Below are 25562 nucleotides of genomic sequence, written 5' to 3' on the forward strand. Positions count from 1 at the left end.
GCTGTTTCTTGTTGTTATTTTTTCGTTTTTTAATAGTTGCTCTTTGAACTCAGCCACCATGCTGTGGGGAAGCCCAAACAGCCGGTGGAGAAGAATTGAGGCACCCCAGTTGTCAGCCCCAGCTGGGCTCCCTGACCAGCCAGAACCAATTTGCCAGCCATGGGAGTGCACCATCTTGGAAATGGATCGCCTATCCCAGCTGAGCGGCCCCCCTGACACCAAGTGGAACAGGGACGGGCCTTCCCTGCCGAGCCCTGCCCCAATCAGACACATAAGCACCACAAATGTATTGGGGTGGTTTGTTACGCAGCAGTAGATACCATAACAAGGGCTGCAGGGTAGACTAGGGCAAGATCCTGAAGGGCCTTGTAAGCCAGGGTAGGAATTTTGGGTTTGGTTTTAATTGTGATGAACAGCCATTAGAGGCCAGTGAGCAGCGGAGTGCCTGCAGGGGGACACGGGCAGCAGCAGGAGGCTAAGGAGGCGGCCCCTGCAATGGTGCAGCTGAGGGGTGGGCCGCCATGGAGGGAGGGGATAGAAGTAGTGGATTCTGGGTAGATGTTTAAGCAGGGTGGATGGGATATGCTGAGGGAGTGGATGTAGAAAGGGGTCCACAATTTGGGGTCCACACAAGTGCTTGCATGGCGACCACCTTCTGGGGTGAGAACAGCTCGTTCAGGGGGCTGCCAAGAGATGGTCCAGATGACGGGTGACTGCTGAGCCAGGGAGTGGGCAGAGACGGAAGGGGTGGATTTGAAGGGAGTCAGAGGTAAGCTGGATGGCACTTGGGAAGGGGCAGATGGGACACAAAGGGAAACTGAGGCAGCCCAGCATGGAGCATCAGACTGTTCCCTTTCGGCCCCTGCTCCCTCAACCCTGCCCTCGCCTCCCCGAATCCCACGTGAGGCTCTGTCTAGCTGTGCCGATGGCTTCCTGGCTTCCCTGGGGCATCTGTAACGCGGCTGCCAGCAGAGCCCCGAGGGGCACAGTGAGCAGATGGCAGGGAGCTGGGCTGGCGCTTCCCCCTTAGGGGGTCTGGTTGGGGGAGGCACCCTGGGCAGGCTCTGGGGGGGGCGGGTGGGCATCTCACCCCCGCGAGCTGGCAGCAGGCCAGCAGCCCTGACCTGGCAGAGGCCGGACAGCACTCAGCACCCACGAGACTTGGGAGAGCCTCCTCCCCTGCTTGAGGACAGACATTACGCCGAAGTTCCCACTTCCTGTGACCTTCAGACGGAGCTAAGGGACACCTGTAGCTGCAAGGCAAGTCTTCAGGGCCCCAGACAAGGACTGGGGGTGGTTCACAGTGGTTGGCCACCTTCTGTGCTGAGAAATGACCCTAGAAACTAGAGATTTCCTCCATTTGCAAATGTGTTTTTAAGCTTCAAGAAGGAATTGCATGTTAATCAGGCATTAAAACAGGCTGTGGAATATTTAATGGCATAGAAAGATGTTGCATGGGGGAAAAGGCAGCTGCGAAATGGTGAGTACCTCCTGATCTCGATTATCACTCCTCAGCCCCCAACCAAGGCAGGCACACGATTTGGAGTTTGGAATGGCATTCTCTCAGATTTTAACCATGGGTGGGTTAGGGTAGCTTTTATTTTCTTCAGGCTTTTTGTACTTCCTGACAGTTCTGCAGAAAACATGTATTCATTCTAGAATCACACCCCAAAAAAAAATTCTTATCAAATTGTGTAAATAACTTAGACTAGAAAGTCTGCTGCTTAATAAAAAGGCATCAGTGATCAGAATAGAAAATTTGAAAAGATAAAGAATCTCTCTCCACCCAGAAGGCACTACAGGAAGAGGCTATTTTTAAAGCTAAAAATTGTTTACTTTTCTCATTTTTCTGTTCTCAATTCTAGAACTGGTATTTGTGGGATTTTGTTTAAATTGTACGAATTTTTCTGTCCTAGCTCTTACTCCTGATTAATGTGTGTGTGTGTGTGATTATTTTTCCTTCATAAAAAGAAAAAACTAACTTAAGCCGCTTCTGATTTGGAGGTGGTCCTTTAGTGACCTTTGCTGGGGGTCAGTGAACCTCAGCCCCAGCTCAGGCCCAGAACCAGCTGGGTGGGCTGGGGGTCTCTGTGGTATTTGCTGATCCCAAGTCATGTGCTGTGGTGAGAAATAGTGCAGGGTTATACCAGCCTGGGAGAAACTGCCTCTGTTTCCTCATCTGAATAATGGAGTTAATGGTATATATTTATGACAAATTCAGGGTGAGTGTGTAAACGGCAGTTCTCTTTCCAGGGTGGTCACCTTGGAGCTCCCCACACACTTTGGGGTTCGCTGTGGAAACTCCAGCCTGGAGGAAGCATGGAACAGAGGAATGAGGGGCCCACGCAAGCTGGTTTCTGGCTTCCCTGTGCCGTGACCTGGGAAATTCCTCGACTGTGCTGAGAGTCAGTTTCTACATCTGTAAAATGGGGATAATATTCTGTTCCTCACGGCTTATTACATAGGTAAGTAGGTTAGGAGCAGGGCCCACCCAGGGGTAGATGGCACACAGCAGCTGTGACATCTTCCTGGCGGTCAGTGGATGCCCGCGTTTCCCCACTGAACCTTCTTGGAAGCGGAGTTGGTATCTGCACACCCCTCACGAGGGGAGCTGGGCAGGGTCCTAAACCAGGCTCCCCTCCCTCCTTTCTGCTACAAGTACAGCCATCTCAGGATAAAGGCTGGAGCCCACGGCAGGTTTTCCCATTAGGCTTTTATTATAAAGAAGGTTCCAGAGCATCCCAGCCTCCCCCTCCAGCCCAGCCCCAAGGTCTGCGACCTGTCCCAGCACTGCCTGGGTCCGCCCCAGCCAGCCGCTTCTGACGGAGCAGAAAGGACGGTGTTCTCAGGGCGCGGGGGTCTCTGCCAGGTCTGCCTGTCCCCTGGAACAGTCATTTCCAGTGTTGCGCTGGGAGCCCCTCGGGACCCCTCCCCGGGTCCTCTGCACTAGTGGCAGCTATTCACAGTTGGCGCGTGATAAGTTTTTTAATATATAAAAGCTTTTTTTAAAAAAAAAAAACAACAAAAAAATGGTGCTCTCTTTAGAAACACTTCCAGCAAGATCAAGTAGCCCAGCTACAGCCTCGGTGCAACTCAGCCCCCTCCCCTCCCTCGAGACCAGGATCGCCCAGCACCTGTCCCCTAGGCCCCTGCCCGCCCGGCTCCCGGGGCAGCACGGAGCCTCCCGCGGGCAGTGGATGCTGCCCACTTGGCCAGTGGCTGCTCGAGCAACAGAAATCTGACACTACTGGATGGCGTGTGGCCAGGGTCCTCTGCAGGTGAGTAGAGACAGGAACAACATTTTGGTGGTTGAAGCGGAAACCAGCTGAGGGCTGGTTCAAGGGGCCTCCCCTCCACTGGGTAGGATGAGGTAGTGTTTCCGGCTGCGACCTCAGGGCCGGGCGGCCTCTTCGCCCATCGGTGGGTTCGTTAGCACTGGGCCGTGCAGGGCAGAGCGAGTGGGGCACCGTCCAGGCTGTGCTGGGTGGACGGTGGGAGCCTTACTGGGGGAACGGCTGCAGCATTTGAGCCCCCAGCCCAGAGCCGGGTCTGGGGGCAGGTGGGAGGGGACGGTGCCCAAGGGGCCAGGGCTGGGGCCTCCTCTGGCTGGCTCAGAGAGGCCCCTCGTGCTGCGTCGTTTCCCAGCCAGAGTCCGAGGCACTGGGGACAAAGCGAAGTCGAGGGAGGGCGCCCGTCCTGCCAGCCCCCAGGCTCAGGCCTCGCTGCAGCACTCGTAGATGTTGTCCTCCATCAGGGCCACCACCTGCTCAAACTTGTGCTGCAGCTGCGTCCTCCGGGCTGTGGGGTTTGCCTCCAGGGCGCTCACGATCTGAGGGGGAAGCGGGGGAAGCGGAGGGAGCTGGGCCAAAGCCCGGGCCCAGGACCCCCGGGTCCCACCACACATCCTGGGGGAGAACACACCGCCTGGATTTCCACTGCTGGTGGCCACCCCCAAAGCAGAAACGTCCTGGGGATATGAATGCCTGAGAGGGACCCTCACCCTGGGTTTGTTTCCCTGAGCAGGTGGCGGTGAACAGGGCTGACATGGGGGCATCGTAGCTCCGAGGGGGGCCTCGCACTGGGGGCTACTCACCTGTGGGCGATACCTCTTGGCGTATTTATAAATCTCTGCCATGGCCACGTTGGTGTTGAACTCATTCTGGTATTTCTATGAGGAAAGACAAGGTGGGAGTTGGAGGGAGGTTGACTCCATGGTCAAAACCAGGCCCAGCCCAGCCAAGACCCGCTGCTTATAGGCAGCCCCTCGCTGACGGTCAAGTCCTGCCCGCCCCCACCCCCCCCAACCCCGCCCGGCAAGGTCCCCACGGAGCGGGCCGCACCCGTGACTCCTCCGCCAGGTGCGCGTTCATTTCCTGCTCGCTGAGCGGAGTCATGTCATGGATCTGTTTGTAGTAGCGCTGCACGATTTTCCGGTACTCGGGAATCTCCTTGGCGTAGAGGAGCTTGTTGGTTGGTGAGTCCTGGGCAGAGAGGAGTGAGGGAGTAAGACACAGACTTCGTCTTCTCCTGGACGAGCCCTCGTCTCTCCCGCCACACAAACGAGCCCATCACTGAACGTCCCCGCCCTGCGGGCTTTGGACCAGGGCCCCCCACCCCTCTCCTCTCTGCCCTTGTACTTGGAACCCCTGCCCTATTTTCTACGGAACTGTCAGGGTGATGACCTCAAGGCGGACCGACTTTTAGGGGGAAAAGTGCATGGGCTTGTGCCAGCTCTTTGACACGCAGGCTGTTTTGTTTGTATCCTTGCTTAGGGATATGGGTCTTGGTGGCTAAGATTTCTGGAAGCCTGATTGCTGTCTCAGTGGAATATTTCCCACCACATGTTTCCTACGCCTGAAAGCAAAACGTGCCAAGTATGCTCCCAGTTCTCTGTCATGGGCGTCCTGCCTTCCGAGATAGTGTGTGAGAGGTGACGGCACTTTCTGCCTTTCGTGGCCTCTCTCTGAAAGTCATGGGCTAAACGCAGGGCCAGGCACCCGCCCTCCTGCAGGGGCAGGTCTAACTCTACCGTCTCATTAATGCTCACAGCCTCCCTGCCCGGCCCAGGCCCTTCCCTCTGCCTGGAATGCCGCTCTCTCTCCTCCGCGCCCGCTAAAGCCAGCTGGGTCCTCTCCCTGCAGACAGATGCCTCAGGGGTCTCCCTCTTGCGTGTATTCAAAGGTCTTGGTCACTTGTGCTCCCCTCTTCCCACCCCTTCACTCAGTGCCCACTGGATGGCTCTTGACCATCAGGACTGCCGCCCGGAGCCCGCTGGTCTCCGATGGTGTGCCAGACCACGTAGGCTTTCCAAGTTCACTCTGGCTTCTCCCGGCCTGGCTCCACGGCCTCAGTGTTGGGAACTGTTGCGGGGCACACCTGAGGCAGCTGCAGCCAGCCTGCAGCCACGTAGTTTGACTGTGGGTGCCGGTTTCTGGGAGTCCCCCCCTCTGATGACCCCATTCATCCCACATCCCCCAGATCTGAGCTCTTTTGGTTCCCCTCCCAGAAAGATCTCCGTCCCCATCAGCACCAGGTGGCCTGCCCAGGAGCAGCTGACCTTGCCCAGCTGTAGGTCGGAGATGGAACAGGCGTCGATGAAGGCCTGTGCGATGACTGAGAGGCAGGCATCGATGTGGTCCGTCTTCTCGATGTCAAAGACAAACTGTGGGTTTTTCAGGATGTTCACCCAGAACCGGAGAGGGAGGCTGTGGGACAGAGAGTGACAGAAGCAGCGGCGTGAGCCCACCCCGAGGGTGGGCAGCGGAGGAAGTGGTTGCCGAGGGGACTTGGGACAGGGAGGTAGGCAGGCTCAGAGGACAGGCTAGCTTTGCCCCTCGAGGCCAGCAGAGACTAGTCACAGGACGGAACCTCTGGAAACCTCGGTTTGCTCCTCCACAAATGGGGTTCATGGCCATCCCCAGCCGGCTGGGGCAGCAAAGGGGCTGGGAGCCGGGTTTCCTGCATGGAGAGGGCCACGGGCTGAGGCAGGAGCTGCAGGGCCTGACTTCACCCTCACTGCCCGCCCCACCCCCTGCAGAGTCGCCCGCTGTCACGCAGCAGCCTGGAGCCAGGGAGCCAGTCCTGGTTCTCATTAGAACCCCCGCCCTGCCCCCGCCTAGCAGCCCATGGCTCCTCCTCCAGCCCCTGCATGGCTGCGGGAAGTCCATCATTAGCTGGGTCACCAGGAAGACAGACTGAGGGAGGGAGAGGCCTGGATCTTTAGCCTCAGGAGGCCAGAGGGTTGGTAACACCCTCCTCCCCAGTGACTGGGCAGCCTGGGACATACGGAACCCCCACCCCACCCCACCCAGGGCCCTGAGCAGCCCCTGCAACTACACAGAAACTTCTAGGTCTGCGGCATTTTTTTCTGAGGGTTAGGCTGAGGTTTTCAACAACTTCTTGTTGGGGTTTGTGACCATGAAAAGCTAAAACGTGCCTCAAAGGAGGGATGTGATCGGGGGCAGGACCATCTCCTCAAGCCTCAGTGTGCTCATCTGTAAAACGGAGCTGACGGTGCCCACCGCAGAGGGGTGGAGGAGAGTGATGGTAAGGGCAAAACTTAGACAATGCTCACTTCTAGTTAATTCTTACAATTAAAGTGGGTTACTTTTACTGCCCTGGTTTTATAGCTAGGAGAAACTAAAGCACAGAGAGGTTAAGTCACTTACCCAAGGTCACACAGCTTGGAATGGCATAAGGGATTGAACCCACGCCAGTGGGCTGAGAGACCAGGCTCTGAACCCCCGCACCACTGCTGCCCCCAATGATACGGTGAAGCCACACAGCCCTCCCCCCTGGCCTCCCACCCACACCACACTGGCCCACCACCTGTTGGTCTTCCAGATGTGTAGGGTGTCAGGGTCTGAGATCCCCCTCTTCTCTGCTTGCTCTTCCAGGAAGTCAAAGAAGTATTTGACAGCCAGTGGGGGCTTGTCTTCACGGATGCTCAGAATGGCCTTGAACAGGTCATCCAGAAACTTCTGCAGCGTGCCCTGCATGGAAGCAGGTGGCCGCCGTCAGCCCAGGACCACACGGAGCGGGGTAAGCAGGCACCTCTGGCGGTTCAGGGGAGCCCGTGGTGCTGGGACTGAGCAGTGCTGGGTGAATGGGGAAGCTACGTGGCATCAGGCTGGTCATCTAACCTCTCTGGGCCTCGGTCTTCCTGTCTGTGAAACGGGTTAGTGAAACCTACCCCACAGGGTGTTGGAAGGACTGAGACATAGAGCAGGGAATTGCTGGGCTGCAGTGTGAGCTCTCAGGCGCCCACTCTGCTGCCCCAGCCGTGTGGCCTTGGGGGCATCACTGGGCCTCTGCTGCCCTCCGTGTCACACGGGCTGATAAAGAAGTTGTCATCGGGCACCCTTCATGCTGGGAGCAAACCCCTCCTCAGCTGGGACCCAACACCCTCAGCCTCTCGCCCCAGAGCCTGGCTGGCCCCACAGGGGAAGCACTGTCCCCCTCACTCCAAGTGTGTGGTCACAGCTGACCCACTGGAGTGAGGACACAGAGATGAGGGTGGGCCCACCTTGGTGGACAGCAGGCGGGTCAGGTAGATCTCCGGTAGCACCTTCTTGCGGTGGCTCTGCCGGTGGGACTTCTTGGGCTCTGCCAGCTCATCCGTGGGCAGCACCTGGGAGGCCGGGGCAGTGGTCAGTGGTCAGTGCTGGCGCCAGGCACCATCCCCGGCCGCCCGTGGCCGGTCCTACCCTGCCCCCGTGGGCACTGGGCTCTCTTTGTGGTGCACGTGAGCTACCCTGGGTCCCGTTCCCGCTCCCCACCCCAGCCTTTCCCAGGGCCTGCAAGCACTGCCCCCAGAGGCCCAGGGTGGCAGGAAGCCAAGTCGACACCCAGTGAAGGGCGGGCACCCCCAGGGCCGGAGGCAGGGCACTCACCAAATGGAAATACTTCTCTGTGTCCAAGTCTTTTACTGCGAGAGGGAAAACACACACAATAAATAAATGAGAGAGGAGTGGGGAGAGAGAGGAACAGAAATGGAGACAAAAAGATGGAGAAAGAAACTGAGCTAAATGGACAGAGCCAAACAGACGTGTGGAGAGAACAAGGCAGAGAGAGAGAAATGCAAAGAGAGCTGAGAGAGAGATCCAGAGAAACACACAGAGAATGAGGTAGAGACAGAAAGACAGAGGCGTTGACAGAGACGGAAACATCCACAAGGTGACAGCCGGAGCAGGGAGACAGTCACAGATGGAGATGGGCACGGCCCCCGAGTAGGGCAGGGTGGCTGCCCTCACCCCCCAGCCCAGACCTCACTGGGAGAGACCCGAGAGCCTGCTCCTTGCCTCCGGAGGGGACCCCAAGACCCAGAGGAGCCTAGGACCCCAGGCCTGGGGCATCTGAAGGTATGGATGGGAGGTTTGAGGTGGGGACACAGGCCAAAGCCCACATGGCCTGGCGGCTGCCCAGACCTCTTGGAATCACATCCCACCCTCCTGGGGCCTCTCTCTGCTGCCTGCAGGAAACCAGCGCTGAGAGGCCTGGCCACAGGCCCTGCCAAGCAGCCCTGCGGCAGGGGGGCCTGGCCCCGCCCCCAGCAGGGAGCCTCAGCCCGGCCCAGCCCTGTCCCTTGAAGCCTCAGCTTCCCCACTGGGGCCGCTCAGAAGGGGCCCTCCCCACGTGCACCAGCACTACCTCGGCCCAGGGTGTTGTCCTTCTTGTCTGTGAGGCTCATGGCCAGGGAGGCACCTTCAGGGATCTGATGGGGAGAGAGGCCGAGGTCAGAGGTCGGAGGTCAGGGAGGGTGGGAGTGGCGGGAGCTGGGTGGAGCCGGGGCCCACCTTGTAGTGGGCCAGCGTGTTGAGCTTCTTGCGGCCATCCTCGACCACCGAGGTGTCGTCCAGGTCCCGCAGGATGTAGCTCTGCGTGCTCGAGGCGAACCACTCTGCGGGCAGGGGGCAGGGCATCAGGGCGGGGAGCAGGGGCCGCGGGGAGGCAGGCACCCAGCGGGCCACACCGGGAGAGAACCGGCGGCACCCACACCTGTCTCTGAGCCTCTACTTCCCCATCTGGGAGACGGGGAGGGGAGAGGGTGCCGGGTGCCGGGCGCAGAGCAGGAGCTCTGGAAAGGCCTCATCCTCGGGGCTGTCACTGGGATATCAGAGCTGCTGGGGAGGCCTCTCCCGCCCACCTTGGCAGCAGCCTGCATCGACCTCCCACCGCAGGCCCTGTCTCCCCTCCCCGCCCCAAATGGAGCTCCTGGCAGCTGATCTGTCTTCACGTCCCCAGAGCCACAGTAAGCGCACATTTGATGAGGGGCGGGAGTGTGTGTGCCCAAGGCAGGAGCCGCCCCTGCCCTGCCCACCTAGGTCGACGTCCTCGGCACGCGGCCACTGGGAGTAGGGCACGTTCTTGCAGAAGGCTTCCAGGATCTTCTCCTTCACCTGCGTCAGCGTGTCTGTGTCCATGGCCCGCACGCTCAGCGAGTCCATACCGCAGCCCTGGAAGGACACGTTCAGATTCTGCAGGAGAGAGGGGGAGGGTCAGCGGGCGCCCACTGGGCCCTGGAGGGGAGACAGCCTGTGGGAAGTCGGGGGGCGGTCAGCAGTGGAGCCGGGACTCTCCGGGGGTGCGGGACCCCTCCCTGCCAGCCCAGCCCGTGACGTCCTGCCCGGCTGCCCGCCCGCCCGCCCGGCTCACCCGGGGCTTGGCCTCGATGTTCTCCCGCAGCAGCCACTCCTCGTTGAGCGTGTAGCGGGCCTTGCCTGTGATGGCGTCGATGGAGCCCTTGTTGATCTGCTGCTTGATGGCGCACAGGAGCAGGAAGAACGGCTCCCCGACCGTCTCCTGCGGTAGGTGTGGGCCTGTCAGAGGCTGAGGCCAGACTGCCTGGCCCAGCCCCTGGCCTCCAGCCTACACTCCAGATTCCGGCCCCAACTTGGAACGCCTTCGCTACCCGCTTCTACCAATACCTCTGTGGCTGCCTGCTTAATACCCTCCTTTTGATCCTGGTGCCACTGCCTCACTCCCACCCTCCACCCAGAGGTGTCTCTGTGGACTCCAAGCTCGAACATCGCCTAATGTGGGTGGCCACATTCATTTCATCATGCCAGCAACCCTTCCAGGTACGGGGTGTCATTCTCATTGCCGAGGCTCAGACAGGGCAAGCAACCTGCTCAGGGTCACCCAGCAGGGAAGTGGCAGAGCTGGACTCAAAGGCACATCAGGGGGCATGTGAGGACTGAGAAAACAATCTTCTGAAACAATGCCACTGACACAGCCTCTGTTCCGTCCTGGGCTTGCTCTGAGCCCTTGCAGGAAGTCAGCCCTTCTCTGAGCCTCAGTTTCCCCATCTGTATAATGGATCCTATGGGGCTGTCCCTGTGCCCTCTGAGCCCCCCATTCCACACCTGCACAAAGAACATGATCATCCCTTCGGCAGAGTTGGCATGAGAATAAAATGAAATCAGGTCTAGGCGGCGGCACAGCTGCCCCGCACCCCGGCACACTCACCCTCAGGCAGCTGTACATGCAGATGGACATCCAGTTGGTGAGCATCTTCTCGACCACGGACTCCGTGCGCCTCAGCATGAGCTTGGGGTTCTTGGCGGCCGAGGCGTCGATGAGGTCCACCAGCAGCTCCTTCATGATGCCCGTATAGTACTCGAGCTTGCCGTGGAGTGCAATGGTCAGCAGGGAGGCCAGGCTGCACCTGTGGGCGGGCGTGGGCAGGGGGCGTCAGCACCGCCCGCACCGCAAGGCCCTGGGCTCCGAGGACCACGCATTGGGGGTTCTGCTGCTACCTTGTCGCTGGACGCAGACGGGTGAGTGTGACTAAAATCTCGCTGGAGAAAAGGCTACCTTCCCTACCATGCACAGCAACCGCCATGCCCACGAGCCCTGTCCTGGGCAAGGAGGCCAGGAAGGGGAAGAATGGGGAGGGGGGTCTCAGGACCTCCACAGCCCCAGGACCCAGGGTCTGACGCTGGGGAGATGCCAGCTGCCCCAAGGACATGGTGATTTGGAAACTGGCCCAGCCTCGGATCCAGCCAGGCAGACCCAGGACCGGCTGGGTGGCCTCCAACAGGCCCCCGCCCTCCCCCGGAGCCTCGCAGCCTGACCTGTCCCGCACCGCGAAGTCCTTCTGTTGCTCCAGCGCGTGGACGAAGACAATGAGGAAGTGCTTGTTGTTGAGCAGCGAGGAGAACAGGCTGATGCCCTCTTCCATGTTGGGCCGGCAGCTCTCGGGGATCTGCGGAAGCATTCAGTGAGGGGGTGTCCACAGAGGTCCAGTGTCTCTGCCTGGCCTAGGAGTCAGCACTTAGGATGCCCTGAATGGCTCCTCAAATGCTTCCTGGGAGGGGGAGCTCATCACCTTTTAGTGGTAGATGCCTCCTACCTCCCTGTGACTGGGAACAGTGGCTCAGTTGAGTTGGAAAGTGAGGCTCGGGCAAGGGTGCCTGAAGGCAACCCAGTATCCCTGTGTGGGGGACCCTCTCACCTTCCATTCTCTAAGCAGCAGGGGGAGTGGGATGTTCAGGGGGACCCAATCCTCTCCCCTCTCTACCTGGCCTGGGAGTCAGCACGTAGAACACCCTGAATGGCCACTTGAATACCTCCTGCGATGGAGGGCTCACTACCATCCAATGGCAGGTTCCTCCCAACTTCCCATGATTAGGATCAATGGGTCAGATGAGCTGGAAAGTGGGGCCCAGAGAGAGATGGGGTTGCCCTGAGGCAGCCGTGTGTGTGTGTGTGTGTGTGTGTGTGTGTGTATACAGGTGGAGGGCTACTCACCTTCCACTCTCCCAGCAGTGGGTGGGTCTCCTGCACCAGGGAGCTGCCCGGGGAGTTGAGGGTCTGGGAGGGCAGGACGTAACGCTCTTCATAGAGGGAGGAGCACTGTGGAGGCAGACCCCCAGCACCTCAGCAGGGCCGCAGACCCCCAGCATCTCTGCAGGGCTGCACCTTCCCCTGACACATGCAGGGGCCGCTCGACAAATGCAAAAGCCCACTTTACAAAGGAAGAAGAGGCAGTGGGCCACGCCCAGGTGCCATAGGACTCCAGAGGAGAGGGGAGGGTAGTCCCCGGGGGCTTTCTGGGGGAAAAGGAGCAGACCCAGCATGAGCCAAGGTGTGGCAAAGCTGGAGTGCACGAGGCTTAAGAGGAAGCAAACGCAGCTCAGTGCAGAATGAGGGAGACTGAGGCAGAAATGCCTGCAGCGACCACAATATGGGCTCTCTGGGGCCGCTGCATGGAGAACAGTGTGGACAGGGCCAGAGGAGGGTGCTGGCCACTGGCATAAACGCTCTTGACAGGCCAGGGAAGGTGGGGACAAGGCAGCGGCCCCTGGAACAGCACAAGGAGGCATGGAAGGGATGGGACAGAGTCCAGTGGACAGAAGGAGGAGATGTGGAGACCCAGAGAGGAGAGGGGCTGGCAGTGAACTGGTGCCTCTACTCACCCCCTGAGAGGGGAGGCATGCCCAGCACCCCAGGAGAAAAGTGGGCCTGGCAGCCAGCTTCTGTATGGACAGTTAAAACATCAGTGAGCAGAGAAGGAAAGGGGGGGAAACTGGGCCCTCTCCCTCGGCAGGCCAGGGCAGGGGCCCAGGCTGCCACAGGCAGGCATGCAGGTTTCGTTCTACTCAAGGGGCCCAGCCTGCACTTGTCAAGTTCTCCCGTCGGCACAGAAGTGCCCTCTAGGTTCTCAGGGCCCAGGGAGGGGTCGAGGAGCTCCTGAAGTAGCCGGCAGGGGCCCGAACTGACCTTAGGGAAGAAGGTGCGGGTCACAAAGTGCTTGTACTCCAGGAAGGGGATGCCCTGGCTGCGGTTCAGCTCCTTGGTCAGATCCGTCATGTCCGTCTGCAGCTCAGCGAAGCCTGGTAAACAGGCAGTGGCTGTGAGTGGGTCAGATGGCGAAGCCGAGGCCCAAGGTCCCGCATGGTCGCCACCCGCTACCTTTACGGATCTCCTCTCGGATCTGGGATTCCATCTCCTCCATCTGCACCAGTGTCTTCTGCCAGTAGCGCTCAGCGCGGCGGCTCTTGGTACAGAAGACAAACAGGGCTGTGGGCAGCAGAGAGGCGGGTCAGGCCAATGAAAGCCCTTCGGAGAGCATTTGTCGGTACCTGCCCTGTGCAGGGCCTGGGCCTGAAGGGAGAGGTCCTGCCTGTGCCCCTCAGCTCCAGCTCCTTGGGGCGAGCGCCTCAGCTCACGGTCCTCTCCTCCCCAGTGGGTTGAAAACTACAGGGCCAAGGGCTTGGGAAACGGCCAGGAAAATAAGGCTCCATGTCCCATTCTTATAATAAGAAATGTGTGTTTGTTTAAAATAGTGATAAACACCTACCCTTCTGAAACTATTCCAAAAAACTGCAGAGGAAAGAACACTCTCAAACTCATTCTATGAGGCCACCATCACCCTGATACCAAAACCAGACAAAGATACTACAAAAAAAGAAAAGTACAGGCCAGTGTCACTGATGAACATAGATGCAAAAATCCTCAACAAAATACTACAAACCGAATCCAACAACACATTAAAAGGATCATACACCATGCTCAAGTGGGATTTATCCCAATGATGCAAGGATTTTTCAATATCTGCAAAAAAAATCAGTGTGATACACTGCATCAACAAATTGAGGAATAAAAACCATATGATCATCTCAATAGACGCAGAAAAAGCTTCTGACAAAATTCAACACCCATTTATGATAAAAACTCTCCAGAAAGTGGGCATAGAGGGAACCCACCTCAACATAATAAAGGCCATATATGACAAACCCACAGCAAACATCATCCTCAATGGTGAAAAACTGAAAGCATTTCCTCTAAGATCAGGAACAAGACGAGGATGTCCACTCTCGCCGCTATTATTCAACATAGTCTTGGAAGTCCTAGCCACAGCAATCAGAGAAGAAAGAGAAATAAAAGGAATCCAAATTGGAAAAGAGGTAAAACTGTCACTGTTTGCAAATGGCATGATACTATACATAGAAAATCCTAAAGATGCTACCAGAAAACTACTAGAGCTAATCAATGAATTTGGTAAAGTAGCAGGATACAAAATTAATACACAGAAATCTCTTTCATTCCTATACAATAACAATGAAAGATCAGAAAGAGAAATCAAGGAAACAAGCCCATTCACCATTGCATAGAAAAGAATAAAATACCTAGGAATAAACCTACCAAAGGAGGCGAAAGACCTACACCCTGAAAACTATCAGACGCTGATGAAAGAAATTGAAGATAACACAAACAGATGGAAAATATACCATGTTCTGGGACTGGAAGAATCAATATTGTGAAAATAACTATACTACCCAAGGCAATCTACAGATTCAATGCAATCCCTATTAAATTACCAATGGCATTTTTCACAGAACTAGAACAAAAAATTTTACAATTTGTATGGAAACACAAAAGACCCCTGAATAGCCAAAACAATCCTGAGAAACAAAAATGGAGCTGGCGGAATCAGGCTCCCTGACTTCAGACTATACTACAAAGCTACAGTAATCAAAACAGTATGGTACTGGCACAAAAACAGAAATATAGATAAATGGAACAGGATAAAAAGCCCAGAGATAAACCCACGCACCTATGATCAATCTATGACAAAGGAGGCAAGACTATACAGTGGAGAAAAGACGGTCTCTTCAATAAGTGGTGCTGGGAAAACTGGAGAGCTACATGTAAAAGAATGAAACTAGAACATTCTGTAACACCATACACAAAAATAAACTCAAAATGGATTAAAGATCTAAATGTAAGGCTGGAAACTATAAAACTCTTAAAGGAAAACATAGGCAGAACACTCTCTGACATAAATCACAGCATTATCTTTTGTGATCCACCTCCTAGAGTAATGAAAATAAAAAAAAACAAACGGGACCTAATGAAACTTAAAAGCTTTTGCACAGCAAAAACAAAAACAAAAACCCAAAAGACCATAAACAAAACGGAAACACAACCCACAGAATGGGAGAAAATATTTGCAAATGAAGTGACCGACAAGGGATTAATCTATAAAATATACAAACAACTCATGTAGCTCAATATCAAAAAACAAACAGCCCAATCAAAAAATGGGCAGAAAATCTAAAGACATTTCTTTAAAGAAGACAAAAAGCACATGGAAAGATACTCAACATTGCTAATTATTAGGTAAGTGCAAGTCAGAACTACAATGAGGTATCACCTCACACTGATCAGAATGGCCATCATCAAAAAGTCTACAAACAATAAATGCTGGAGAGGGTGTGGAGAAAAGGGAACCCTCTTGCACTGTTGGTGGGAATGTAAATTGATACAGCCACTATGGAGAGCAGTATGGAAGTTCCTTAAAAAACTAAAAACAGAATTACCATATGACCCAGCAATCCCACTCCCAGGCATATATCCAGAGAAAACCATGATTCAAAAAGATACATGCACCCCAATGTCCACTGCAGCATTATTTTACAATAGCCAAGACATGGGAGCAACCAAAATGTCCATCAACAGAGGAGTGGATAAAGAAAATGTGGTACATATATGCCATGGAATATTACTCAGCCATAAAAAATAATGAAATAATGCCATTTGCAACAACATGGATGGACCTAGAGATGATCATACTAAGTGAAGGACATCAGACAGAGAAAGATAAATATCATGATATCACTTGTATGTGGAATCGAAAAAAAATGATACAAATGAACTTATTTACAAAACAAACAGACTCACAGGCTTTGAAAACAAACTTAGTTACCAAAGGGGGAAGGTGGGAGGAGGGATAAATTAGGAGTTTGGGATTAACATACACACACTACTATATAAAATAGATAACCAACAAGGACCTATTGTATAGCACACGGTACTGCACTCAACACTCTAATAACCTATATGAGAAAAGAATCTGAAAAAGAATGGATATATGTTTATGTATAACTAAATCACTTTGCTGTACACTTGAAACACAACAATGTAAATCAACTATAATATAAAATTAAACTTAATTTAAAAAAATTACTTGTTGAGTGGAAAAAAATAAAATAGTGGTAAACAGTGGATTTCTCTAGATGAGAGAATTATGGGTGATTTCTGTTCTCTTTCTGCTATTTAGCATTTTCAGTTCTTTCTACAACGACGAGGTATTACTTGTGAATTAAGAAACTTTTAAAAGATTACAAAGCAGTATTATATTATAACTCCTTTCTGGGATGTAACATCTCTCTATATATCTCATATAATGAGATGCATAAAATATACATGGGGCTTCCCTGGTGGCGCGGTGCGTAAGAATCCGCTTGCCAATGCAGGCGACGCGGGTTCGTGCTCTGGTCGGGAAAGATCCCACATGCCGCGGAGCTACTAAGCCCGTGCGCCATAACTACTAAGCCTGAGCTCTAGAGCCCACAAGCCACAACTACTGACCCTGCACACCACAACTACTGAAGCCTGCGCACCTAGAGCCCGTGCTCCGAAACAAGAGAAGCCACCGCAATGAGAAGCCCGCGCACGGCAACGAAGAGTAGCCCCCGCTCGCCGCAACTAAAGAAAGCCCATGCTCAGCAACGAAGACCCAACGCAGCCAAAAAATATATATATATAATGTTTTTATATTATATTCTATCCCAGTTTTCCCTAAATTTTCTACATTGCATATATTACTTTTTTAAAAACAGTTTTATTGAGATATAATGCATATGCCATATAGTCTATCCATGTAAAGCATACAATTTAATGGCTTTTAGTATATTCACAGGGTTGTGTAACCATCACCACTATCTAATTTTAGCACACTTTCCCTGCCCCTTGAAGACCCATAACCACAAGTAGTCAGTCCCCATCCACTCTCCTCCTGCCCCTGGCAACCACTAATTTGCTTTCTGTCTTTATCGATTTACCTATTCTGGACATTTCATATAAACAGAATCAAACTATGTGATCTTTTATGTCTGGCATCTTTCACTTATCATGACTTCCTCAAGGGGCATCCATGCTGTACCATGTGTCAGAACTTCTAAAAAATTACAAAGCAGTACTTATAACCCCTTTCTGAGATGTAATATATCTATATATATATATATCATACAATGAGATGTATAAAATATATATATTCCTTTTTATGGCTTAATACTATCCCATGGTATGGATAAACCATATTTTCTTTATCCATTCATCGGCTGATGGACATCTGGGCTGTTGCCACTTTTGGTGATGAATAATGCTGCTATGAACATTCACGCACAGGTGCTTGTGTGGACATATGTTTTCATTTCTCTTGGGCAGATACCCAGGACGGGGACTGCTGGGTCACACGGTAACTTTATTTAACATGTCGAGGAACTGCCGGAGAGTTTGCCACGGCAATGGCACCATTTAAATTCCCACCAGCAGTGTATGAGGGCTTCAATTTCCATGCTACATTGAATACATTAATTTCATAACCATTATTTTAATAGTGGTATAGCCTACCTAAGAGGAAGGTTAATCTTCCCTGAACAGCCCTCTTATAAGTACCTTCAGCAGGCCCTACTGACTGGAGAACAAGGTTCCGAATCCCTCTGCGTGGCACTCAGGGCCCATCGCCTGGGCCCAGCACGCTTCTCAACAGCTGCTGTCCTCCACCCTTTGTGCTGTCGCTGGGGCACACTCCTCACCACCCTCTGAGCGCCTCACCCGTTCCTACCTTCACGCCTTTGTTCAGCCTGCCCCGGCCCACTGTGCCTTCCCTCCTACTCACGGATCTTCAGAGGGGCTGAGGCAAAGTGGGGTAGGTCTGCCCCCCGCAAAGCGACATGAGGGTGGGGCTCCTTACCAACCACGGAGAGCAGCAGCAGGACACTACAGATGACAATGGACACGATGATGGCGGTCTCACTGCCCCCCAGCTGCAGCGTGGCGATGGTCTGGTTGAAGTTCCCTACCTGGATCTGCACAGAGGTGGGGGGAGGGGGTTGTATCTTCCCTGGACTTACGCCCTGGCTCTTCTCCTCACTAGCTGTGCGGTCTTGAGCAAGGCACCTAACCTCTCTGAGCCTCAGATGCCACAACTATAAGACAGAGAGAGCCCCACCCATCTCCTGGGGATGCTATGAGGGCTAAATGAGATGATGCTTGTCAAGCCCTTAGTCCCGAGCCTGGCACAGAAGGGAGACTCAATAAATACAGGCAACTGTGATTATTTATTACAACCTGGGAGGAGCAGTAGAAGAGTCAGTGGCCGGGCAGTTCATAGAGCCTGGCCATGTCCTGAAGTACCTGTAGGGCTGCCCAAGGACCAGGGGAGCAGGTGAGTTCTTAGGACTCAAAGGGCAGAACTAGGACTGGGGTACAGGTGAAAGGGAGCTTTTGCAGTCAGAGCCATCCTGGGTGGCATGTGCCACCTGGGAGGGAGTGAGCGCCCCATCTCAGGAGGCATGCAAGCAGGTACAGTGCAGAAGAGATCCCATGTTCTGGGCCCTCTCTCCACTCCTGCTTCCCTCCCTCCATGACTCGGCATGGCGACTGGCGGCCCAGACTCTGGGTAGAGCAACAAGTGGAACGGGGACAACTTGTCATGGCCTCTGAGAGTCAGCTGGGGCTGATTACTGACCTTGAACAGGTCACTAAGTTTTTGGGTCTCAGCTTCCTCATCTGCCAAGTGGGGAGGTAAAGCTCCTCTTTGCCCTGGTTGTCTAAGCTTCTGAGCATGACAATGCTCAGCTGAGACGTGCCGGGCAGGGGGCAGATGCTCAGGCACTTGGGGCAAGACTGGGGGCCAAGCCCACCTCTGCCTCTAGTGCCCCGTCCACTCACTGTGATGGGCAGCTGCCCCTCTGCTGTGCCCAGGGACTCGTTGACCGAGCAGTGGATGACTCTCTCGGAGACGATCTGGATGTCACAGGCCACCTGGCCAATCTTGACCCGGTACTCGTGGCTCTCGAGGCCCAGGCCGTCCTGCTCCTTCTGTGGGAGCAGAAGGGGTGCTCGTGAGGCCTGTGGCTAAGCCCGGCCTGCTCACGCCCCCCGCCTGGCACCCACTGGCACTCACGTGGATGACCAGGGTGAGGGGCTCCCCGGGGTGGTGCTTGATCCACTTCTCCCTCTTCGCCGTGGAGAACTGTGGGTCAGGGAGGTAGTCCAGGCGGAACCTGCTGCCCCGCTGGGCCTCCTTGGGGTCCAGGAGCTCCTCGTCCACGGCTGCCTCGTCTGCGTAGGCCCGGCCGTTGAGGAAGAAGTCCACGGGGGCTGAGGCGTTGCTCAGGGCCCCGGGCGATGGGCAGGTGATGAGGGTGGAGTTAAGAACCTTGCAGAGCTGGTTGGGGGCGGCCGGGGCCAAGGTGGGGGACGGGAGGGATAGTCAGATGTGGAAAAAGAGGGGGAGACAGAGAGGCAAAGAGACAGGAGAGGCAGAGATGAGGAGATGTGGCGGAGTGACGCCTGGTCAGCCGGGGCCGCAACCAGCCCTGCCCGCTGGGGCCCCGCCCTCACCGTGGGCTCCCGGCCGATGTGGTGCACGGCCATGGACACCTTCTGCACCATGTGGAAACGCTCGCCGGCCACCGTGATGGTCCTGCCGCCACTGCGGGGGGACAGCAAGCCCCGTGAGCCCAGGTGCAGCCCCAGAGAGTGCCCTGGCCTGGGGTCACGTCCAGGTCTCACCTGACGTGGCTGCGGCGGGGACTGATGGCCGTGATGACCGGGTTCCGCTTGTACCAGAAGGTGAGGTTGCCGTGCACGCAGCCCCGGCGCTCGAAGCGCACGCAGACGGGCACGGGGGCCGGCAGGGCGCCCCCAGGCACCGTGCAGGTGATGCTGGTGTCCGTGCGCCTGCGGGGGACGCGGGCCTCGTCAGCAGGAACCCGCCTCCGTCACTCCCCAGCGACCAACACCCCGTCACCTGGGGCACGTGGCCTGGGGTCCAGGCCTACTCACCTGGCTCCCACCTCATACAGAAATCTTGTTTCCACATTCCCACTGCCGCACCTTTGCTTGGGCTGTCTGCCCCACCTTGGACACCCTGCCTTCTCTTCTCTGACCTGCCCCATCCCACCTCCTCCAAGAAGCCTTCCCAGAGACCCTCTCCTGGCTCCTGCCCCGGTGAGGGCCCTGCGCCCACAGCCCTGAAAGCTCTGACTTCTCCCAATCCTGACCCCCCTGGATGTTCCTAGCTCCTGTGACAGTGTCTGCTGTACCCTGAGGGCTGAGACTGTTGGGCTGATCTTGGTATCCACAGCAATGCCTATCAATGGCACCTGGTACACGTTAAGTGCATAATAAAGACAAGTATTTCACCAAGAGGTTCTGGACCACAACCCTGCCACTGGCCACACCCCTGGGCCAGCGGCAGCTCTCAGAGTGTGTACAATCATCACTATTTTCACTGCAGGTTAAGGTCACTTATGAAGTACCTACTGTATGCTGGGCACAGCACTTCCCACAAGTCACTGCTACTGTTCTTACCGGCTGAGAAAATTGAGGCTCAGAAAGAGGAAGGGGCTTGGCCAAGGGGACACAGCCAGTGAAGTCCCTGGTGATGCCTGGTGCAAGGACATCACCCCCAGCCCTCCAGCCCCCCGGCCCAGGGGCTTACACCAGCTCCATGCAGGGCTCCGTGTCATTCACCAGGACCTGGAGCTCGGAGCCCACATGGAGGTCGCTCCCGTGGATGGTGATCCTGGTGCCCCCTGCCTTGGGGCCCATGGCAGGCTCCAGGGAGTGAACCAGGGGCAGCTGTGGGGAGGAAGGCAGGTGGTCAGGCCTCAGGCCAGCCCGGGGTGAGCCTGGTAGGGTGGGCAGGGGGGTAGGCTGCAGCCTCCCTTACCACGTAGGAGAAGCGCTCCCGTGACCTGCCCTCCTTGGAGGCATTCACCGTCACCACGTCTGAGAACGCCCCTGGGGCTGGCCCTGTGGCACACACGATCCTGGGGGAGGCAACTCTGGTCAAGGAGCAGCCAGCGGATCCTGGGGGCCCAGGCAGGTGCCATCTGGTTTCTCCCTCAAACAGTGGCCCCTGCTCCACCCCCAGGGTGTGTGAGCGCCCCATCCTTGCACTCAGCCACCCACCCGCCCACTCACACCTGGCGCTGGCATTTGGCCAGGACACCCAACGGCATTACCCATGTCAAAATACTGAGACAATTCCCTATCAGTTGGAAAACAGCCACTGAGTCCCCCAGGTGTCACCCTGGTGCCAAGCTCTTCCGCGGGACCACCCCTGACCTGAGTTTACGACAGTTCTGCAGCTATCAGACAAGGGGATTGGATAAGATGGTCTTTGGGGATATTTGAGAGCTCTCCAACCATGAGAACATTTGCTGGGCTGGGAGACTGATGGCCTTATCTGCAAGCCTGACTTACAGCCTTCAGAAAGGAAACCCAGCTCATTCCCTGCCCTCCGGGCCAGGCTCCACAGCTGCAGGCCCAGACCTCTGCACCACACCAGCGGCTCCAACACTTTCTTAACAGCAATTTTTTTCATCGGAGCAAGGCTTCCGTGGAGGTAGGGCTGGTCTAGGGGAACACGGGAGGGCTTCCCAGGGGAGCAGGCGCTGGAGTGGTGTCCCGAGCAGGAAAGGGCAGGACGCATGGTGGGAATGGCCTGAGCAAAGTCCGGGAGACCCAGGAGTGAGTGACTTCTGGGGAGCAGAAGGGTGCCGAGGAGAGTGGGACGGCAGAGGGGGGAGGGGGGGAAGAAAAGGGAGAGGGGAGGGCAGAGATGCAGTTGGCACTTCCGGGTGGGGTGGGGCCTGCGGTCACTCAGAATGGCTCCAGGGACTGCCCTCTACTCACTCCTCTGACACCGTGTATCTGTCGGCCAGCGGCTCACAGGCCACGCTGCCAATCCACACTCCACGGACCACGTCGCTGAGCCGCCGGCCCAGGTTCCTGCCGCGGATGGTCAGCAGGGTCCCGCCATCCAAGGGGCCACTCAGGGGCTCAATCTGCCAGGCAACCGGAGAAAGGGGTGAATGGGGTTCAGAGGCTGGGATGCTGGCAGGCTCCCGGGGAGGCAGGGCCAGGCAGACTCATCACTGAGGGGAGGCTCTGAGAGCGCTGGCACCGCCAGCCACTTGGCAGGTCACTGGGGCTGCCAGAGAGGATGTGCATTTGTGATACTGAGCCAGCTTGGGTCTGGGGACACCAGTGCATAGGGACAGAGTCAGTGCTATTTGAGGGGCATCTCCTGGGGACACCGAGGTCCACTCCCAGCGGCCATGTCTGACCACATGCCCCTACATCCCAACTAGAGCTGACTGGGCCTGGGATGGGCACCTGACCCAGGCTAAGCCAAACAGACCCCTTCCCTGAGATTTTTTTCTTAATTAAAACTGAGGCTTCGGAGTTACTGGCAGCCCCCATTTTCACCTTATCAGCAAGGTTTCCCTGACCTCGCTATAAAATTTAGAGTCAATCAGCCCCAGCATCTCTTCCACCCCAGACTCCCAATGCCCCCGCCCTGACCTGCTGTAGCACTTACCACCTTCTCTATGTAAATTATTTCCTTTCTCATTATTGTCCCCTAACCACAACTGAAACATTAGCTCTGCGAAGGCAGGTACTTGTTTCGTTCCCTGCTGTGTCTACAGCACCAGGCAGGGCCTGGCACCCAGCAGGTGCTCAGGGGGTAATACAGTGTGCATGGGCCTGGGTGTGTGCCAGCAGGTGTGCTGCGGGTCCCTGAGCCCATGTGGGGCGCTGTACATGTGCACATTCAGGCGTGTGGGTGCAACGGGCTTCCGAGGGGGGAGGAGGGGGCGGGGTGCTTACCGCTCGGATCTCGGGGGCGGGGCAGGTGTCAGGCAGGGGCTGTAGGGTCCCCCGCAGGCGGCAGCCATCACTCCACACACACAGGTGGCCCAGGTCCTCCCGGCCCAGGCACTGGGAACAGTCGGGGCTGCCCATGGCGCAGTTATAAACCTCCACTGCGGGAGACACAGAGGCAGCACAGGTCAGCAGGGTCCTGGTTCTTAGGGTCAGGACCCCATGAAGTTCTGAGCCTTCTCCAAACCCCCTGGGGGCTGTGCTAAGCACAGTGCAGCCACAGCCCCATTAACATTCATCCTCCCTGTAAATCTATCCAGCAGGAGCTGTTTATTAGCTCCATTTGACAGATAAGAGATGAGGCTCAGAGAGGTAGAGTGACTTGCCCAAGGTCACACAGCCTGTGAGTAGCAGAGCTGGATTCATACCCAGGCCCGAGTGGGTCTCCTGAGTCCCCACGGAGCTCCAGGATGCTAGGGAACCACTGAGCAATGTGGGCTCTGTGAGCCTCAGACCAGACCCTCAGACTGGCACAAGGAGGAATGCAGGGCCAGTTCTCCAGGGCCTCAGGGTATGCAGGCTGGTTCTGGGGCTTCTGTCTGGGACCTTCATAGTATGGATGTTGGGGGTGCCCATGTCCACAGAGATGTCTGAGACTCCCCATGAACAGACAGGTCCTTGGAGAGTTGATTCAGTACATATAATAAGAGCAAGGACACCAACCACCATATAGGGGCACAGACTGTGTCCCAGACACCCTTGCAAAGCTTTGTGTGCATCATCACAGCAAATCCTCACCACACCCTCTGCGAAAGGGCCTCTGCCCTTGCTTCATATGAGGACAATGAGGCTCACAAAGGGAAGGGTAAGTAAGTACCTGGGGCTGCACAGCCACTGGCCTGGAGATGCCCCGAGGGCGTGGTGCCTGCCCAGAGTAGCTGCTCAATAATCAAGCGCTGAGTAACTGACCAGGCACAGAAAGGCCGGGCTGGGATCTGAGAGAGCGTGTGTGTTAGGGAACGGCAAGGTGGACACCGGAGCACAGGAATGAGTCCCCCAAGGCTGCGTCCCACCCACCGCGGCTGAGCCCCCGAGGCCACGTGAGGCGCTCCCACCTGTCATGTGGTCAGGGCTGTCCAGGAATCGGACTGGCCGCCCCTTTAGTTGGAGGCTGAGTGGAAACACCTGGCTCTTCTGGGTTGTGTGCAGCTGCAAAAGGACAGGAAAAACCATGAGAGGTGTGAATGGTGTCTGGGTCTTTGTTGGGGGAGGGTGTCAGGGAGACAGATGAGGGCAGGGCTACTGGGGGCAGGGGGTCCAAAAAGAGGAGGTAGAAAGGAAGGAGTGTAGGATCTGGACTTGCGGCAGGCCTCCCCTTCCCGGCTGCCCCCGACCCCCGCCGTTAAAGCTACACCACTCACCACCACTTGGTTGCAGCATACAGCTGATTCATTCACCCACACAGCCTCAAAGATCTCTTCTTGACCAAAGCTACATTCAAGCGCTGCACCCTTTGGGAGATGGGGGTTGGGGAGAGTCAGGTCAGCACCCACTGCCCTGTACCTCCATCAGGACATCAGACACTGCTGTCCTGAAGAGTGGGCGTGGTCCTACTATCAGGCCTTTGCCTGGGCTGCACCTCCTCCAGGATGTCCTTCCTGGCCTCCATGTCCAGTGTTCGATGGAGGCAGGGGGTACATGAACACCTAGAACCTCGGCCTTGTGCTCTCTCCATGCCACTAAAAGTCTCACCAACATCTCCCAATGGCCTAAACCCAGGGCCTTTCACTCCGCGGGTAAAGCCCTGACTCTTCAGCATGACCGACGTCCAAGGTTCATCCCAGTGAGACTCCACCTGCCCTTTAACGTCAACACCCCCCCGCCGCTGCCCCACAAGGCCTGGGACCAGCCACAGGACACGTGTCGACACAGCACAGGCTGTCCTGCCCTCAGCCTTTGCCCAAGCCCATTCTTCCACCCAGCAAAACTCAACACAGCCTTCAAAATCCAGCTCAAGTGTCCCATGTTCCAAAGCCTTCCCAGACTCCCCCCTCAAATCACAGGGGAACCCCTCACTTGATCATCCATCCATTCAGCAATGAACATTTGGGTGTGTGCCAGGGGCTCCATTAAGCTCCTAAAGCCTGTCCCCGACCCTGTATGCCAAGGACCACCCTTATCCCCTGTGCAGGCTCTGTCTACACCTGTCCCCCCACCCACTGGGGAGGGTTGGGGCTGGGTCTCAGCCCCTCTGACACCTCCAAGGGCAGCAGATGGCAGCTGAAATAGCTCAGCTTCTACCTTACACAGGCCCACCCAGGTTCGAATCCCACCTCTGCTACCTGCTAGATGTGTGACCCTGTGCAAGTGGCTCCTCCTCTCTGGGCCTCGGGTTTCTAAACTCTGCAACAGAAAGAGGCTGCTCTACTCTGCAGGATTCTAGGAAAACTGGAGATCATGTTATCTTTAGTGGGTTGCACACTGTGGGTGCCTAATATATGCTGGTGGTTATTAGTATGCAAGAGGTGCTCAATAAATGCTTGCTGAAAGACTAAACAGGGCCAATTCCCCAATCCCGTCTTGCCCTCAGCCCAGCACAGGCCTCCGGGAGCAGCATCAGTAAATATTTGCTGAATGAACAAACCCGGGTTTTGAGTGTGTTAGGCCAGCCGCGTGGCAGGACTTCCTGTTTATGTCCCTGTCGCTGGCAGATGTGACACCCTGAGGAGATAGCAGGTCAGCAACTCCCCTGCCCTGCCCCCTCCCCGCTTCGTTCTGAAACTGACACAGGAAAGTGGCTGTTGATAGGGCTGAGAGCTCACGTGTCCCTGCCACGCTGAGCTGGGAGGTGGGTGTGTTGTCCGAGTCCC

At 55.9% G+C, this 25562-nt stretch overlaps 1 protein-coding gene across 2 annotated transcripts in view; it reads right to left on the reverse strand.

The window, feature by feature from the left end:
• Window positions 1-2707: 2707 nt before the first annotated feature.
• Window positions 2708-25562, reverse strand: part of PLXND1 (plexin D1) — a 52146-nt gene continuing 29291 nt past the window's right edge. The window contains exons 10-36 of one of the 2 annotated variants that reach the window (XM_061197309.1): window positions 24114-24203; window positions 23808-23901; window positions 22699-22853; window positions 21721-21872; window positions 20753-20852; window positions 20522-20661; window positions 19591-19758; window positions 19420-19510; window positions 18980-19243; window positions 18745-18891; window positions 17765-17879; window positions 12916-13023; window positions 12724-12836; window positions 11752-11856; window positions 11076-11206; window positions 10468-10666; window positions 9655-9801; window positions 9320-9476; window positions 8796-8899; window positions 8650-8713; window positions 7893-7927; window positions 7526-7630; window positions 6829-6992; window positions 5558-5705; window positions 4341-4481; window positions 4094-4168; window positions 2708-3829 (exon numbers count right to left, since the gene is read on the reverse strand). In XM_061197309.1, coding sequence (XP_061053292.1) covers window positions 3713-3829; window positions 4094-4168; window positions 4341-4481; window positions 5558-5705; window positions 6829-6992; window positions 7526-7630; window positions 7893-7927; window positions 8650-8713; window positions 8796-8899; window positions 9320-9476; window positions 9655-9801; window positions 10468-10666; window positions 11076-11206; window positions 11752-11856; window positions 12724-12836; window positions 12916-13023; window positions 17765-17879; window positions 18745-18891; window positions 18980-19243; window positions 19420-19510; window positions 19591-19758; window positions 20522-20661; window positions 20753-20852; window positions 21721-21872; window positions 22699-22853; window positions 23808-23901; window positions 24114-24203 — 3429 coding nt within the window. In that variant the 3' untranslated portion in view covers window positions 2708-3712. Of the gene's footprint in view, window positions 3830-4093; window positions 4169-4340; window positions 4482-5557; window positions 5706-6828; window positions 6993-7525; window positions 7631-7892; window positions 7928-8649; window positions 8714-8795; window positions 8900-9319; window positions 9477-9654; window positions 9802-10467; window positions 10667-11075; window positions 11207-11751; window positions 11857-12723; window positions 12837-12915; window positions 13024-17764; window positions 17880-18744; window positions 18895-18979; window positions 19244-19419; window positions 19511-19590; window positions 19759-20521; window positions 20662-20752; window positions 20853-21720; window positions 21873-22698; window positions 22854-23807; window positions 23902-24113; window positions 24204-25562 lie in introns of both variants that reach the window. The other variant, XM_061197307.1, reaches the window with a different exon arrangement.

Source organism: Eubalaena glacialis, chromosome 7 (genome assembly GCF_028564815.1).
Source record: "Eubalaena glacialis isolate mEubGla1 chromosome 7, mEubGla1.1.hap2.+ XY, whole genome shotgun sequence".
Classification (NCBI taxonomy): Eukaryota; Metazoa; Chordata; class Mammalia; order Artiodactyla; family Balaenidae; genus Eubalaena; species Eubalaena glacialis.